This window comes from Eimeria tenella, genomic scaffold (genome assembly GCF_000499545.2).
Source record: "Eimeria tenella Houghton genomic scaffold, Eth_scaff31, whole genome shotgun sequence".
NCBI classification, from domain to species: Eukaryota; Apicomplexa; class Conoidasida; order Eucoccidiorida; family Eimeriidae; genus Eimeria; species Eimeria tenella.
In genome coordinates, this window is record NW_013542966.1 from 247,169 (window position 1) to 261,286 (window position 14,118).

The following is a 14,118-nucleotide window of genomic DNA, read 5'->3' on the forward strand; positions in this document are numbered from 1 at the left end:
TGCAAACTCCAACTACTACTAATAATGCTTACAAACAACACGTAACTACTTCTTGTGCTGTAGTGATGTTCGACCTGACACTGTTGTTTGCACTACACACTGAATAAGTGAGAGCTCTGGCCTGCTGGTAGGTGTGCGCCAGCTGAGTGCAAGACAGTCGTATCCAGATTATGCATGATTCACTGAAGAGAGTTTTGCCATGCTCGATGGAGAAATTTAGTTTATTTCTTCAGGTACTTGCACAATCCAGATTTATAGTATTGGTCGAAAGCTTCCTCCACCATAGCCTTTGTAAGCGATACATCTTGAAGTGTGTACTGGTGCTTGGATAGTTTGTTGCGTGTCTTCTTATCTTCTTGGTAAAATTCAGCCATGCGCAGACGTGCCTGTTCAGTCAGTGGGATGTTGAAATGGCTATAGATCTTCGATACAGTGCCCAACGGATCCTCAATCAAATCTTTGTATTGCACGTCCAGTATCTGACCTTCCAGATCGGGCCTGGAGGAGCGGAATTCCAATGCCCTATTAATCATTGAAGACATTGCCTCCAGCTCGAGTTTTCCTAGCTCGGCTGGGTTGACGGAATCAAGGAGGGACTGCTGAGCACACCTTACCAAGCTAGCCCAGCTAGCTAGAGTGTCTTTTGGGTCCCTGCACGCAAGAAGCGAACAGGCAGAGCCTTTCGAGCTACGTAATCGTTAAGAAAGCTGAGCCTTCATCTTCGAGTAAGCAGGTAGCTTTATCGCCCCGAAGCCGGTAACCGTACCTGTGCATAAAGATGATTCTTGCGTCTGGGTACGTTTCAAACAGCGCATCAAGAGTGAAGAGGTGGAATGGCATCTTGAGAAGCCACCGATCTGCCACCCGCTGATATTGTAGATGCTGCAGGAAACGCTTGTGGAATTTGTAGGCATTTTTCATCTCCTGGAAGTCATTAGCATACAGCCATTTTCTGTAAGATGGCACATTGAACTCAGTACATATTGAATAGCATCGGCCGCAGTGCTCAAGGATAACGAAGTCTTCTTCTGGAAGCTCGGCGCTTTGTGCATGAATGCTAATCCATTCCTCGGAGAGAGCTAGTTGGCTATCGAGCACCTCTTGAGCAAACTTGATCCGCGGGTCCTGCAAAAAACATAATGCCCGCATAAGACAACGATGCAGTAGGCTGCGTAAAAGATAAAAACCAGTTGTCATAACAAAGACTGCTGATGTGGTCGTACTCACATGCTTCCACGATTCTGGATCGTTGCTGAGGCCCTTCTGGCAGTATTCGCCATTGTTGCCATAGGGAGCAATCATCTCGCAGTAACGGGCTGAGCGGTTCGAGATGTCAGTTGCCATAATGTTTTGTAGGAATGTTGTGCCTGTCCGATTCAGACCAACAATTATCAGTGGCTCCTTAATCTCCTGCTGCTCTATTTCGGGATGCTGATGCCTCATCTTTTCCATGTACATAAGATTCATCAGTTGCTGGCGAACAGTGCGAAACATGGCCAGCTTGCCGCAAAATGACGGATTGGACTCCTGCAGAAGAGAGTCTTTCAAGATACGTAACGGGTTCATGAAGTAGTCGTGGTCTTCGCCGAGTGTGTCTAAGCCCGACAACTTCTTCGCGTCTTCCAAACAAGCTTCAGGATCAACCCTTATCGCTTTGGAATTTTTGGGGAAAAAGCCCGATTGTACACTGCAGGGAACAGCAGATACGCCCGGCACATTCACAGTGAGTACAGAGGATGAGCCTGGAAGAAGGGGAGTGGCAGCACAATCTCAAAACGCCAGTAGCGCAGAAAATTGCGTACCTGTATAGCAGTGAATTTTTGAATACGTCCCTTTGATCTGGCCACTTGGCATCCGGCAGCTCATCAAATATGTTTTTAGTTTCGATGGGGAAGTCATCTGTGCGTTGTTCTGAATCAAACCAGTACTTTCTCATGAACTGCATCAGAGGCACGAATTTGAACACTGGGGATTCAGGACCACGAGCCTTCACTGCAGCAAGGAACTCGTCGACGCTGGCACCTTTGTACGCGAGGCCAAGCTCTTGACTCCAGACTTCTAGATGCTCCCTGAAGATTGCATGCAAGTACAGGGAATAGAAGCAGGTGGGCCTGCTGAAGCCTGTGCCTCTACAACTTTCACTTTCATTAAATGCATAAAATCCCTTCTGAGTCAATACTCACCTTGTTATGGCACGGGGGTCGAAAAGATGATACACAAAGTGCTTCGGTTTTTTCAAAAATGACACGCCAACCTGTGGTCGTAAGTACCATGCACATGCAGATTTTTGTGGCTTTCTTCATGCGAAAACTAGCTGTAGGCATTATTTTTGACACTTTCTGACCAATTTGTATCTATGGTTGCTTACCAGCATTTCGCATATGATGTCAACCGGCGTCAGTGGAGCAGCAGCGCAGCCAACTGGGAAAATTCCCTCTTGAATAGTTGAAATCATCAAGGCAGTAGCATAGTCTGTTCGGTTGGTGTAGCCCGTCGAGTAAGCAACGTAGGTGTTCGGCAAGCGGTACAGGAACACAGGAAGGCCTTTTTCCCGTGCGCTACACAAGACTAACTCAGCGGCCCACTTTGACCAGGGGTACCCCATTCGCAACGGTGGGTAGAAGGCATCCATTTCCTCTACGGTAGGCCGACTGTCTTCTGTAATACGGTAATTTTCGTATGCCCCAGTGAATTCACAAAAGAAGGCTGGGAACTGCCCAAGAGTAGAAGCAAAGTGCAAGGGCTTCAACTTGTTTTTTGTGCAGAAGTCGATTACTCCTGAGATACAGAGGACGTTTGAAGAACGCAGTCTGGCATAGTTGCTGAGTAGATTGACATCTCCTCCCGTGTGATAAACAACATCTACTCTCTTCGAGAGCTCCTCAAACTTTTCCTCTCCAAGGCCCAAGTTCGGAAGAGTAAAGTCGCCGGATAGAGGGCAAATGCGACTGCAGTATTCCTCTTTCCAGCACTTGGCCTCTTTGCATGCTTGCCGAATCCTGTCGAGAGCATGGTTTGCATCTTTGGCGCGGACGATGCACACAACTTCCAGTTTGTCTGATGCTTCCAGCAGTACTGACAGTTGTATGCGGCCAACGAACCCAGTGGCTCCAGTCAAAAGTGCTGTTCTGTAGTTTTCCGGAGATGTGGGAGGCTCAAGAGCCTGAACGTCGAATGTCAGCTGGCTTATCAATGAGTCAACATCTTCCGTTGGGTGCGGCACCCGAACCGCCAAGCGGGGCTTCCGTTTAACAGCTGCTGTGGCTTCAGCACGGTTAGCATATGCGTCTCGAAGCTCTTGCCACGCTACATTCAAACGGTCAAAGTCCTCTGAGGCTGTAACCTCGAGTTTCTCAAGGGCACCTACAATATCTTCGACAGCAGCCATGTCACTAAGAGATCCGTATGCGGAAGTAAGCGAGTCCACATACAGAGCATAACGCTCTGCCGGGACAAGCACAGCCATAAGCCACTGGTCGATACTGATTTGAAGTGTATCAACTAGTGTCCCTCTTGTACCAGATGCACCATCTGGTGACTTCGCCCTGTTCAATATATATTCGGCAATGTCCTCAACACTTGGGTTTTCGAACATTAGATTCTGGGGAAGCTTTACTCCCGTCTTTTCTGCAACAGAGTTGCGGAACTCCACTGCGCCTAGGGAATCAAGCCCCAAGTCAATAAGCGGTGTTGTAGCATTTGGCTTTTCTGCCGATCCGGAAACAGCCTGCGCGACATCAACGAGAATTTCAACTAGGGCACCTTTACTGATGGAGTTCAGGTCAATTGTGTTATTGAATGTGACGGCTGTAACAGTAGACACATCTGAGAAGAAAGGTGGAGGGTCAAACGCGTAGCGCCTGAGGAACTTGCGCCACATCAGAGCCTGGGCACAGATGACAGCTTGTCCAGGACTCTTGAGCACGTCCTGCAAGATCCGTGTTCCAAGCTCATTGCTGATTCCCATCATGCCAGCCTTGTCAAGATGCTGCCGCAGACCAGCTGCCATTCCCTGCTCCACCCACGGACCCCACTGGATGCTCTGACCACACAATCCTATAGACCGGCGCCACGAAGTGAGCGCATCAAGGCAAGAGTTGGCTGCTGCATAGTTCGCCTGGCCAAAGTTTCCCAAAAGCGCAGCGACTGACGAAAACATCAGGAAGATTTCGAGGTCCTTGTTCAAGTCCAGTTCCTCGCACACCTCGTGCAAGTTCCAGGCCCCCAATACCTTTGGACCATAAACCTTCTCAATCGACGCCTTGTCTTGCTCCGCGAGAGCCTTGTCATCAGTCACTCCTGCTGCATGGAATATTCCGCGCACCGGAGGCCATTCGCCAGATTGAATTTCTTCAAATGCTTTTCTGACGTCTTCTTTCTTGCTCATGTCGCACTTTACGTGCTTGATTTGAATGTTTGGTTGGGCACTCAACAAATATTGCCAGGTTTCTCCTTCCTTCAATTCAGCGGATGGCTCCCCAGACCGCGAAAGCAGTGCAATGTGCCTAGCGCCTTCCTCTATGAGCATTTTGCAAACGACTAGACCAAGCGCTCCATGACCACCTGAGATGACATACGACTTGTCAGCCTCAGACGTCGTCTTTAGGGCTATCGGGGATGCGGGCACATCTGCAGGCGTTTCTGTAGAGTAGGATCCATCGATTGGTTGCAGGGCACTACGCATTCGAATAATAACTTTTCCGATGTGCTGGGCTCTCTGTAGGTACCTAAATGCAGCCACTCCTCCCTCAACAGGATCTTCCATGTCAAATACTTTCAGTGGAAGGCTGGAGAGCCGACCACTCTCGACGCTCTCCCGGATTCTGTCAAGCATTCCACCAAACCAAGCGGGGTCTTCTTCCATCATGGTGTCCACAGCTATTGTCTCATACATCACATCTGGACGAGCCTCCTTCACTTGCTCACGAGTCCAAATGCCCCTCTTGCCCAACTCCATGAAGCGTCCATTTGGTCCGAGCAGTTTGAGAGACTCTGGGATATAGTCGTCCACGAGTGTGTTCAGCACTACGTCGACGTGCCCATCTGGCCCTAGGAACTCACGCATATCCTTTGCAAAAGTCGACGCATCTCGGCTGGTGCTTACGTGTTCAAGCCCTAAAGACTTGGCATACTCAGCCTTGCGGCCACCACTGCATGTTCCGTAGACAATAGCGCCCATCCGCTGGCAGTACTGAACAGCGGTTATGCCTACACCGCCAGTGACTGCATGTATTAGCACCCTGTCGCCTGCCTTCACCTTCGCCAGATCTCCTAAAGAGTATTCCACTGTAGATGCAACTACGGGAAGAGCCGCGGCCTCTTCAAATGAGAAACCAGCTGGCATTAAACGTATTAGTTCCGCAGATGTTATTGCAAAGCTTCTTAAGCATCCCGGTACTATGCCGTAGACGCAGTCACCTAGTTTGAATCTGGTCACTCCTGGTCCGACGCGTACAACAGTACCTGCACAGTCAGCTCCAGGAAGACCTGGATCCCCAGGGTATAGTCCCATAACGTTGAGCACATCTCGGAAGTTCAAACCAACAGCGCGAATTCGCACCTCGACGCATCCTTCAGGCAAGTCGGCCCTCGCTGAAGCAGGCAGAGGGCGAAGTTTCAGCATACTCAAGGCTCCACGGTTACCCATAAATAACTCGAGGGAACCACGGCACTCTATGGAGGATTTTGTCAAGCGAGGAACATACTGTACTCCGTTGCGCACGCAGATTTCAAGTTCTGGAGAAGAAGCATCATCTCGTATAGCTTGGGTAATAATGTTCGCAATCACTGTTGGTTCTTTTGCCGCGTCTGGAGGAACGTCTATGCATCCCAATTGGACTGGACGCCCTATTGTATTCTCTACCTCAAGCCGGGCGGAACGGCAGAAACCCCAGACACCTGCATGGGTTGGATTGACAAATGTGTCTTCATCTACTGCTTGGACATGCCCTGTAGTCACTACATATGTAGGAGGAATTTCAATGTGAGCTGGAACCTGTGCCAAGGCTTTAGAGATGGTCAAACAGTCTGCAATGCAGTCAACCTCTGCGCGCGACTTATCCAGAGCGCCCATGTAGATTACCCCACTCCACACCTTGCTTTCAGCTCCCTTCTGGTCGAGAGTGCCTTGCAACTCCTCTACAGTTGCCACTTGGAAGGGTATAGAGTTAGTGCATTCCTTTAGGCCCTCTACAAAGTCCTCAGGGCAACCGAGCAACAGTATCGGGACAGCTCGACTCGGGTGAGAATCAGACTGAGGGGACGTAGTGCGAGTCTCAATGTCATCCTGCTGGCCGCGGCTGTGGCCTGGAGAGCTTTCGCCGCTGTTTCTGGTGGATTCAGCAGCCGCTACTTCTGAGTCGGAGAAGCGTGGTCGCCAACTAACTTCCCACAGAAGATTTCTCGGAATAGTGGCTCTCCGTGACATGTCGACCACACGCAGGGTCAAATCCTCAAGGGCTGCATACGGCCTTCCTTTACCTCCATATATCGTTATATCGAGAACCGCCATGCTGGAATCCTTCTTCTTCAAGATGGCGTGGCTCCAAACCAGAACGTCTGGTGGCAGTCGGGACATTGTCGCCTTGCGAATGCCCACAGGAACCATAGGTCGGGTCGGATGCACGTCGTCAAGAAGCAATGAAGCAGACTGAATGGCGCCATCCAGCAGGGCTGGATGGAAGCGGAACGTTCTTTCGAATGGTAGAAACGGCTGTTGAACCTGCAACCTACAGATCGCTTCGGTTGGACTCCGGTAGGCCTCCCGAATGGTCTGGAAACGCTTCTTGTATTGAAGCCCAGATAAAGCCATTGTACTGTAAATTTCTTCTGGGGGAACTGCCTGTGGTATGCGCTTCTTTGCTTCATCTAAAAATCCCCAGCCTTCTGTCAAGTCGAAAACGGTGTCAGCTGGGGCTAGCCGAACAGAAGATCGGCAGTGAACGTGGGCTTCGTCATCTTCCTCAAGCTGGCTTTTGACTTGGACTTCGTCTTTGTTAACTGTGGCGATCACAGCAACGGTCGGCTCGTGTCCCTTCTGAGCACTTTCCGGGTCAAGCAACCGCATCGGACGGTCGAATTCGACATCTGTTAGCACTGTTGCTGTACTTGGAATCTTGCCGTCGTAGTGCATGAAGGCTGCGCTGCTCATAATTTCCAAGAACCCCGCACCGGGCATGATGGGAGTTTGGCTTACAACGTGGTCTTGCAGCAGGTCTAATACATGGGCGTCTAGGACAGTCGTTGCTGTTGCCTCTGTGCTGCCTTCTCTCTGCACATTATCAACAAGCGGCGTCGTAAGCTTGAACCATGGGAAAGCCTGCCGTTTCCATTCATGGCGGCGTTCTTCATTCGAAAACAATGCGTTAATACTGTTTGCAACTTGTTGAGTGTCTGAAGTCTTCGGGTCGAGGAGTGACAAACACAGAATGTCAGAAGCCTTTAGGGACTGCTGAGCCATGGTAATCAACGTTGGCATGGGACCCAGCTCAACAATAATCGAGACGTCGCAATCTAGTACCGCACGAACACCGTGCAGGTACTTTACAGGAAGCCGGATTTGTTCAGCCCAATAATCCGCAGTTGTCACTTCAGTCATCGACGTCGTCCCTAGTGCTGTGGAGACATATGTCACTGTTGGTGGCTTAAGAGGAACCCCAACAAGGGCTTCTCTGAATGGCTTGACCGCATCAGCAACCAAGCTGCTGTGGAAGGCGTGTGTTGTGTTAAGCTTCTTGTACCGCTCACCAATACCAAGAGCACCAACAACCTTGAGGACATCAGGCTCTTCACCAGCCAGCACAATACTTCTGGGACCGTTGACAACTGCTACTTCTGCTGTTTTTGCGGAATCTCCAACGCTGTCAAGGGCTTTCTGTGCCTCCTCCTGGGAGCAGCGGCAAGCAATCATTACCCCTCCACGAGCAGGCAATTCTTGCATAATTCGTCCTCTCTCGACAAGAAGATGGAGGGCATCCTTTACGTTCATGACGTCCGCCGCAACAGCTGCAGCGTACTCGCCAATGCTGTGGCCCAGTACAACATCAGGCTCCAAACCTTTGTTTTTAGCGAGGCACAGAAGGGCATATTCAACAGCAAAGATTGCCGTTTGGGCGTAAAGAGCTTGCTCAAGAAGTGACGGACCTTTGGAGTCCTTGGTCGGGTAAATCGCTTCCAGCAATGGTACCGGCAGCAATTCTTCGAGAAGATGACTGCATTCATCCATTGCCTCCCTGAAGACCGGTTCATTCTCATACAGTTCCTTTCCCATATTAACGTATTGACTGCCTTGCCCTGTGAAGAAAAACGCGATTTTTCGCTTCCCTGCTCCTTGCTTGACGGCAGCCCTTCCAGTTGTTGCAATATACTCTTCCAGCACTACGTGAGCATTTGCACCGCCGAATCCGAAAGAGCTAGTGCCGGCAAGCACTTTGGATTTATTAGGTGCGGGCTCTAGGGGTACTACGCAATTCGGCAATACAAGAGGGAAGTCCTCGATATCCATGAAGGGATTTGGAGTTGTATAGTGTAGATTAGGAGGTACAGCACGGTTTGCCAGGCAAACGAGAACCTTCAATACATTTGCAATACCAGCTCCTCCTTCCAAGTGTCCGATGTACGACTTGAGGGCACCAACAATCAAGGGATTACTGTCATTTCTATTTGTTCCATAGACTGCTCGGATGGCACCCATCTCAATTGGGTCACCGAGAGAAGTACCTGTTCCGTGGGATTCGACATAGCGAACGTCTTTTGGATTTACATTTGCGTGACGTAAGGCTAGCTTCATGCATTCCTGCTGCATGGGGCCATACGGAGCAGTCAAACTGGCACTGCGGCCATTGTGGCTGACAGCTGTTCCCTTAAGTACCGCAAGTATTTTTTGTCCACTTGCCTCGGCGTCCTGAAGTGGTCTAATGACCACTGCTCCTGCACCCTCTCCGCGTACGTAACCATTAGCAGCTGCGTCGAACGTAGCACAGCGGCACTCTGGCGAGAGCATACGTGCTTTGCAGAATGCTAAAAACAACTGTGGCGAAAGCATCAAATTGATTCCTGCCACCAGAGCTCCGTTGCAGTAGCCGAGGCGGATCCCTTGAAAGGCTGAGTCCATTGCCACAAGAGAGGAAGAGCACGCAGTGTCAATTGTCATGCTCGGCCCGTTAATACCGAATACATAGGAGACTCGGTTTGAAACCAAACAACCGGAACCGCCAGGACCTGAATAGCTGCTGCTTTTGAAGGGGTCGGACTGCTGCTCAAGGAAATGCCAGTCCGAGTTGCAACAGCCAATCCACACCCCGATTGATTTTCCCACAAGTGTGTCGCGTGTATAGCCCGCTGTGTAGAAGGCATCATATGCCACCTCCAGTGCCATTCGCTGCTGCGGATCCATATAATTAACCTCAGCAGCAGACAAATTGAAAAAGCTGTTATCAAACATTTCGGCGTTGTCCATGAATGCGGCCTTCCGTACATACATTTTCCCCTTCGCATCTATCTCGGCATCATAAAATAAGTCAACATCGAAGCGAGTCAACGGGATCTCGGAAACACAGTCTTTTTCTCTGCAGACACACCGTAAAGTCACACAAGACGACGCTAAGGAGAAAAAAACTCATTGCAAAGCATCGCCCCTACTCAGAATTACCTACATATACCCTATCTGATACTTAAACTCCAGTGAATCACAGGCGGATGCAGAATTTCATATGAATGGGCTGTGTTCGCACCTTAAAAGCATTTCCCACAGTAGCGCAGGGCTCTCACTGTTCCCTGGAAGTCTGCATGATGCTCCAATGACGGCAAGCCCTTGCGTGTGGCTCATGAGAGACATCGCTGATGTCGGTTGTTCTGATGACCCTGAGGCAATGTTTCCGGAAATCTGATTTTGGATGTAGGTAATTATCGCCCCAATAGTCGGGTAATCGAAGAGAGTCGTTGCTGATAGCTTGACTCCAAGTCTCTGAGCAAGTCCATTACGTAGCTCCACGGCACCCAAGGAGTCAATGCCCAACTCCTGAAGAGGAGAGTCAAGAGGTGGAACCTCCGCTGCACCCAAAACTTGCCTCGCTGTGTCAATAACTACTTTGGTGACGTGCTCCTTAAGCTGCTCCGGAGTCATTGAGCTGTACAGCTGGCGCAGTGCCGCCGGGGTTGTCACATCAAGTTCCACATATTCGAAAAAGCGCGGCATGGTGTCGAATTGTTCACTATACTTTTTCCATCTAAAGGCTTGGCAAAGTACCGGCACGGGCATCTCCCCTCCTCGCAAACAATCCACAAGAACACGAAGGCCGACATCATTCGTTAGTCCACGAAGGCCAACCTTTTCTATTTCTTGTCTTAAGCCGGCTGCCATGCCCTGCTCCACCCACGGACCCCACTGGATGCTCTGACCACACAATCCTATAGACCGGCGCCAAACAGCTATAGCGTCAAGGCAAGAGTTGGCTGCTGCATAGTTCGCCTGGCCAAAGTTTCCCAAAAGCGCAGCGACTGACGAAAACATCAGGAAGATTTCGAGGTCCTTGTTCAAGTCCAGTTCCTCGCACACCTCGTGCAAGTTCCAGGCCCCCAATACCTTTGGACCATAAACCTTCTCAATCGACGCCTTGTCTTGCTCCGCGAGAGCCTTGTCATCAGTCACTCCTGCTGCATGGAATATTCCGCGCACCGGAGGCCATTCACCAGATTGAATTTCTTCAAATGCTTTTCTGACGTCTTCTTTCTTGCTCATGTCGCACTTTACGTGCTTGATTTGAATGTTTGGTTGGGCACTCAACAAATATTGCCAGGTTTCTCCTTCCTTCAATTCAGCGGATGGCTCCCCAGACCGCGAAAGCAGTGCAATGTGCCTAGCGCCTTCCTCTATGAGCATTTTGCAAACGACTAGACCAAGCGCTCCATGACCGCCTGTGATTATGTAGGACTTCGCCAGGGTGGCGGCGTGCACCTTTGGAGAGAGAGCACTGGGTATCGCCAAAACCACTTTCCCGACGTGCTGCGCCTTTTGAAGGAACCGGAATGCAGCAACGCCTCCGTCCTGCTGGTCAGTCATATCAAAAACTGTTGCTGGAAGAGGGCTGAGGGCGCCAGACTCCAGTCGCTGCGTCATACGGTGTAGTTGGAGAGCGAACCAGCGAGGGTTGTCTTCGATCATAAGATCAACAGCTACAGTCTCGTATTGAACATCTGGTCGTGCTGCCTTCATTTGTTCGTGAGTCCAAATACCTCTTTTGCCGAGCTCGATGAAAATACCGTTTTCCGCCAGGAAAGAAAGTGAGGAAGATATGAAAGGCTCTAGCAGGGAATTGAGCACGACGTCAACCTTCCCGTTCTCCCCAAGAAACTTCCGCATGTCTTTGACAAATATTTCCGGCTTGCGACTTGATGTCACATATTGTACCCCTAGCTCCTTCACGTACTTTGTCTTAGCCTCACTGCCGCAAGTACCATAGACGATAGCTCCAACGCGCTTACAGTGCTGAATCGCCAGGAGGCCAACACCTCCAGACACTGCATGTATTAGGACCTTATCGCCTGCTTTGACCCGAGCAATGTCACCAAGTGCATGCTGCACCGTCGTAGCCACAACTGGAAGGGTCGCACCTTCAGAGAAAGACAAGCCTTCGGGCAGTTTCCACAGCAAATCTTCGCTCGTCACTGCAAATGTCCTCAAGCACCCAGGAACAATGCCAAACACTGTGTCACCTAGTTTTAATCGCTTCACTTCCGGACCCACTGCGACAACCATTCCAGCGCAGTCTGACCCTGGTGGCCCTGGATCCCCAGGATATAGTCCCATAACATTTAGGACATCGCGGAAGTTTAAGCCAATGGCACGCACTCTAACTTCCACCATATTTCCCTTTGGCTGCTTCCTATGGCCGACTGATTGAGCCCTCAAGACGAGGCTCGCTATGGCTCCTCTATCAGGGAGATGCAGTTCGACAGGTCCTCGGACACCCTTCTTCCACTTTGCAAGTCTATGAACGAAGATGGAAGGCGTTTCTGGCGGGAGTTCTGGCGCTGTTTCCGTCCCACTACTAGCAGGAGCTTCATCATCATCCATTCCTCCAGCAAGTTGGGTGCACGCAAGCAGCTCTGGTTCATATGGCTTTGTTTCTTGAATCGTAGCCAAAGCATACAAGGTCTGAGGCAATAGTTTTGGATCTTCAACATCCACACAACCGAGTGGAATCAGCCTTCCCAGCTGAGCTGCCGTCTCTAAGCGCACAGCACGTGCAAAACCCCAAGCACCTGCTTGGGAGCAGCCTCCACGTTGTCCTTCAGTTGCGAATAAACCATGGGTGATAATCCAGATGGGCCTTAGCACTGCCGTCTTGTCAGCCATTATGGCCCGATGTGCAGCCTTGCAGACAACTGTAAGGCCTGCAACAACTGAGGTGTCGTTAGCTGCAGTTGTGGTCGCCGCGACTACAATAACAGTCGTCTCCTGTGCTGAATCATCAGTCCCTGTGACGACCAGTGGTGTTAAATCCTCCACAGTAGGGTTGCTCATAAGTGTACAGCTCCATGGTTTCACAAGCTCGTCGATTTGAGCAAGCGTCTCATCTTTCACTGCTCTGAAGTCGATCACAACAATTTTCAGATTCGCATCTTCTGGAATGCTCGGCAGTGTCTTAAACTTCTGCCACTGGGAGTGCCACAACAACTCTCGAGGAATCTCAGCTGCAGGAACTGGGTCAACAGCCCGCATCGTGAGATGCGTAATGCTGGCTACCCAATCCCCGTCTTCAGTCATAATATTGATGTCCATCACTGCCTGACTTGCATCGCGTTTCACGAGAGCTACGTGAGCAAGAAGGGCTTTATGCACACCATTCATGGACCCCATAGCCACCCGCTGGATCATGAAGGGAATCATAAGCCGTGACGGCCGAGGCTGCAGAGACTCCTTCTTTGCAGCTGCAAGATCGTGTGACAGCACCAAAGCTCCCACGGTTTGGAATGTTCCGTCTAGAACGCATGGATGGAAACGGTAACCAGTTTCGCCTACAGTGATGGGGCCGGGCAGCTCAAGCCGCAGTTTTGCACTCGAGGGTCCACATTCCATATGCTTAACGACTCGGAATTTGGGACCAAGAACAAGCCCATTATCTTTGATGCGCTGGTACATTTGCTCCACATCCACAACCTGACGGTTTTTGTCCTGCTCAAATATGCTTAGTAGCTCCGCAGATGATGGCGTTTCTTTCTCTTGATGAGCGTCTTTGATGTGTCGGCAGGTCACGTGAACAAAAGTTTCGTCCTCCTCACCTTTAGAACTAGACAAAGTCACTTGTCCCCCTGGGGATACAGTTACAAACAGCCTCTGCGTGTCATGCAGTCCATCCGTAACTGGCTTTTCTAGAAGCATGGGCCGCTGGAACTCTATCTCCTCCAATATCACTGTTTTTGAATGATCTGTTTCTACTGGGCATATACAGCCTGACGGCTTCATGCGCTTGCAGCTGACAGCAGCAGCCATGGCCTCCAAATACAGTGCGCCTGGCATAACTGGCCGCTCTTGAAGCTTGTGCTGAGCCATGACTTCGAAATGCTCCCTTCGGACCTCTCCTTCATAGACAGTATCACCGACGTCTGTCTCCCTAACCCGGGCAACATGAGGATGCAGTGTTCCCCGGTGGGCAAATCTCTTGCGAGACCATGAAATTGGCTCCCTCCGCTTTGCCGTCGTCTCGAGCTGAACATACTCCTCCAGTACAGCATGTGCATTGGCACCGCCGAAGCCAAAGGAACTTACAGCACCTAAAAGCTTTGAGCTCCCCGTCAGACCCATGGATGCTTTAGGGAAGACTACCGGCATATCGTCCAGCTCAATGTATGAATTGAGTTTCTCGAAATGGAGATTTTGGGGAATCTCGCGATGCCGAAGGCAGAGCATGAGCTTAATCAGAGCTGCTATTCCTGCAGCACCCTCCAAGTGCCCAATATTGGTTTTGAGAGCACCAATAAACAAGGGACTTTCAGCAGTCCTTCCAATACCATAAACGGCGCGAACAGCGCCCATTTCAATTGGATCGCCAAGAGACGTGCCTGCACAGCATTAAACACTTTGTAAAATAAGCTTTTGTCTCTCAGCATTGTTGTGTG

At 50.4% G+C, this 14,118-nt stretch overlaps 1 protein-coding gene across 1 annotated transcript in view; it reads right to left on the minus strand.

Annotated features, from left to right (window-relative positions):
- Positions 1-221: 221 nt before the first annotated feature.
- Positions 222-14,118, minus strand: part of ETH_00015480 (Equisetin synthetase, related) — a gene marked incomplete at both ends in the record, with an annotated part of 29,999 nt that continues 16,102 nt past the window's right edge. The window contains 7 exons of the mRNA XM_013376060.1: positions 222-651; positions 767-1,125; positions 1,228-1,687; positions 1,803-2,069; positions 2,184-2,254; positions 2,369-9,566; positions 9,732-14,061. Of these exons, the coding sequence (XP_013231514.1) occupies positions 222-651; positions 767-1,125; positions 1,228-1,687; positions 1,803-2,069; positions 2,184-2,254; positions 2,369-9,566; positions 9,732-14,061 (13,115 nt within the window). The remainder of the gene's footprint in view (positions 652-766; positions 1,126-1,227; positions 1,688-1,802; positions 2,070-2,183; positions 2,255-2,368; positions 9,567-9,731; positions 14,062-14,118) is intronic.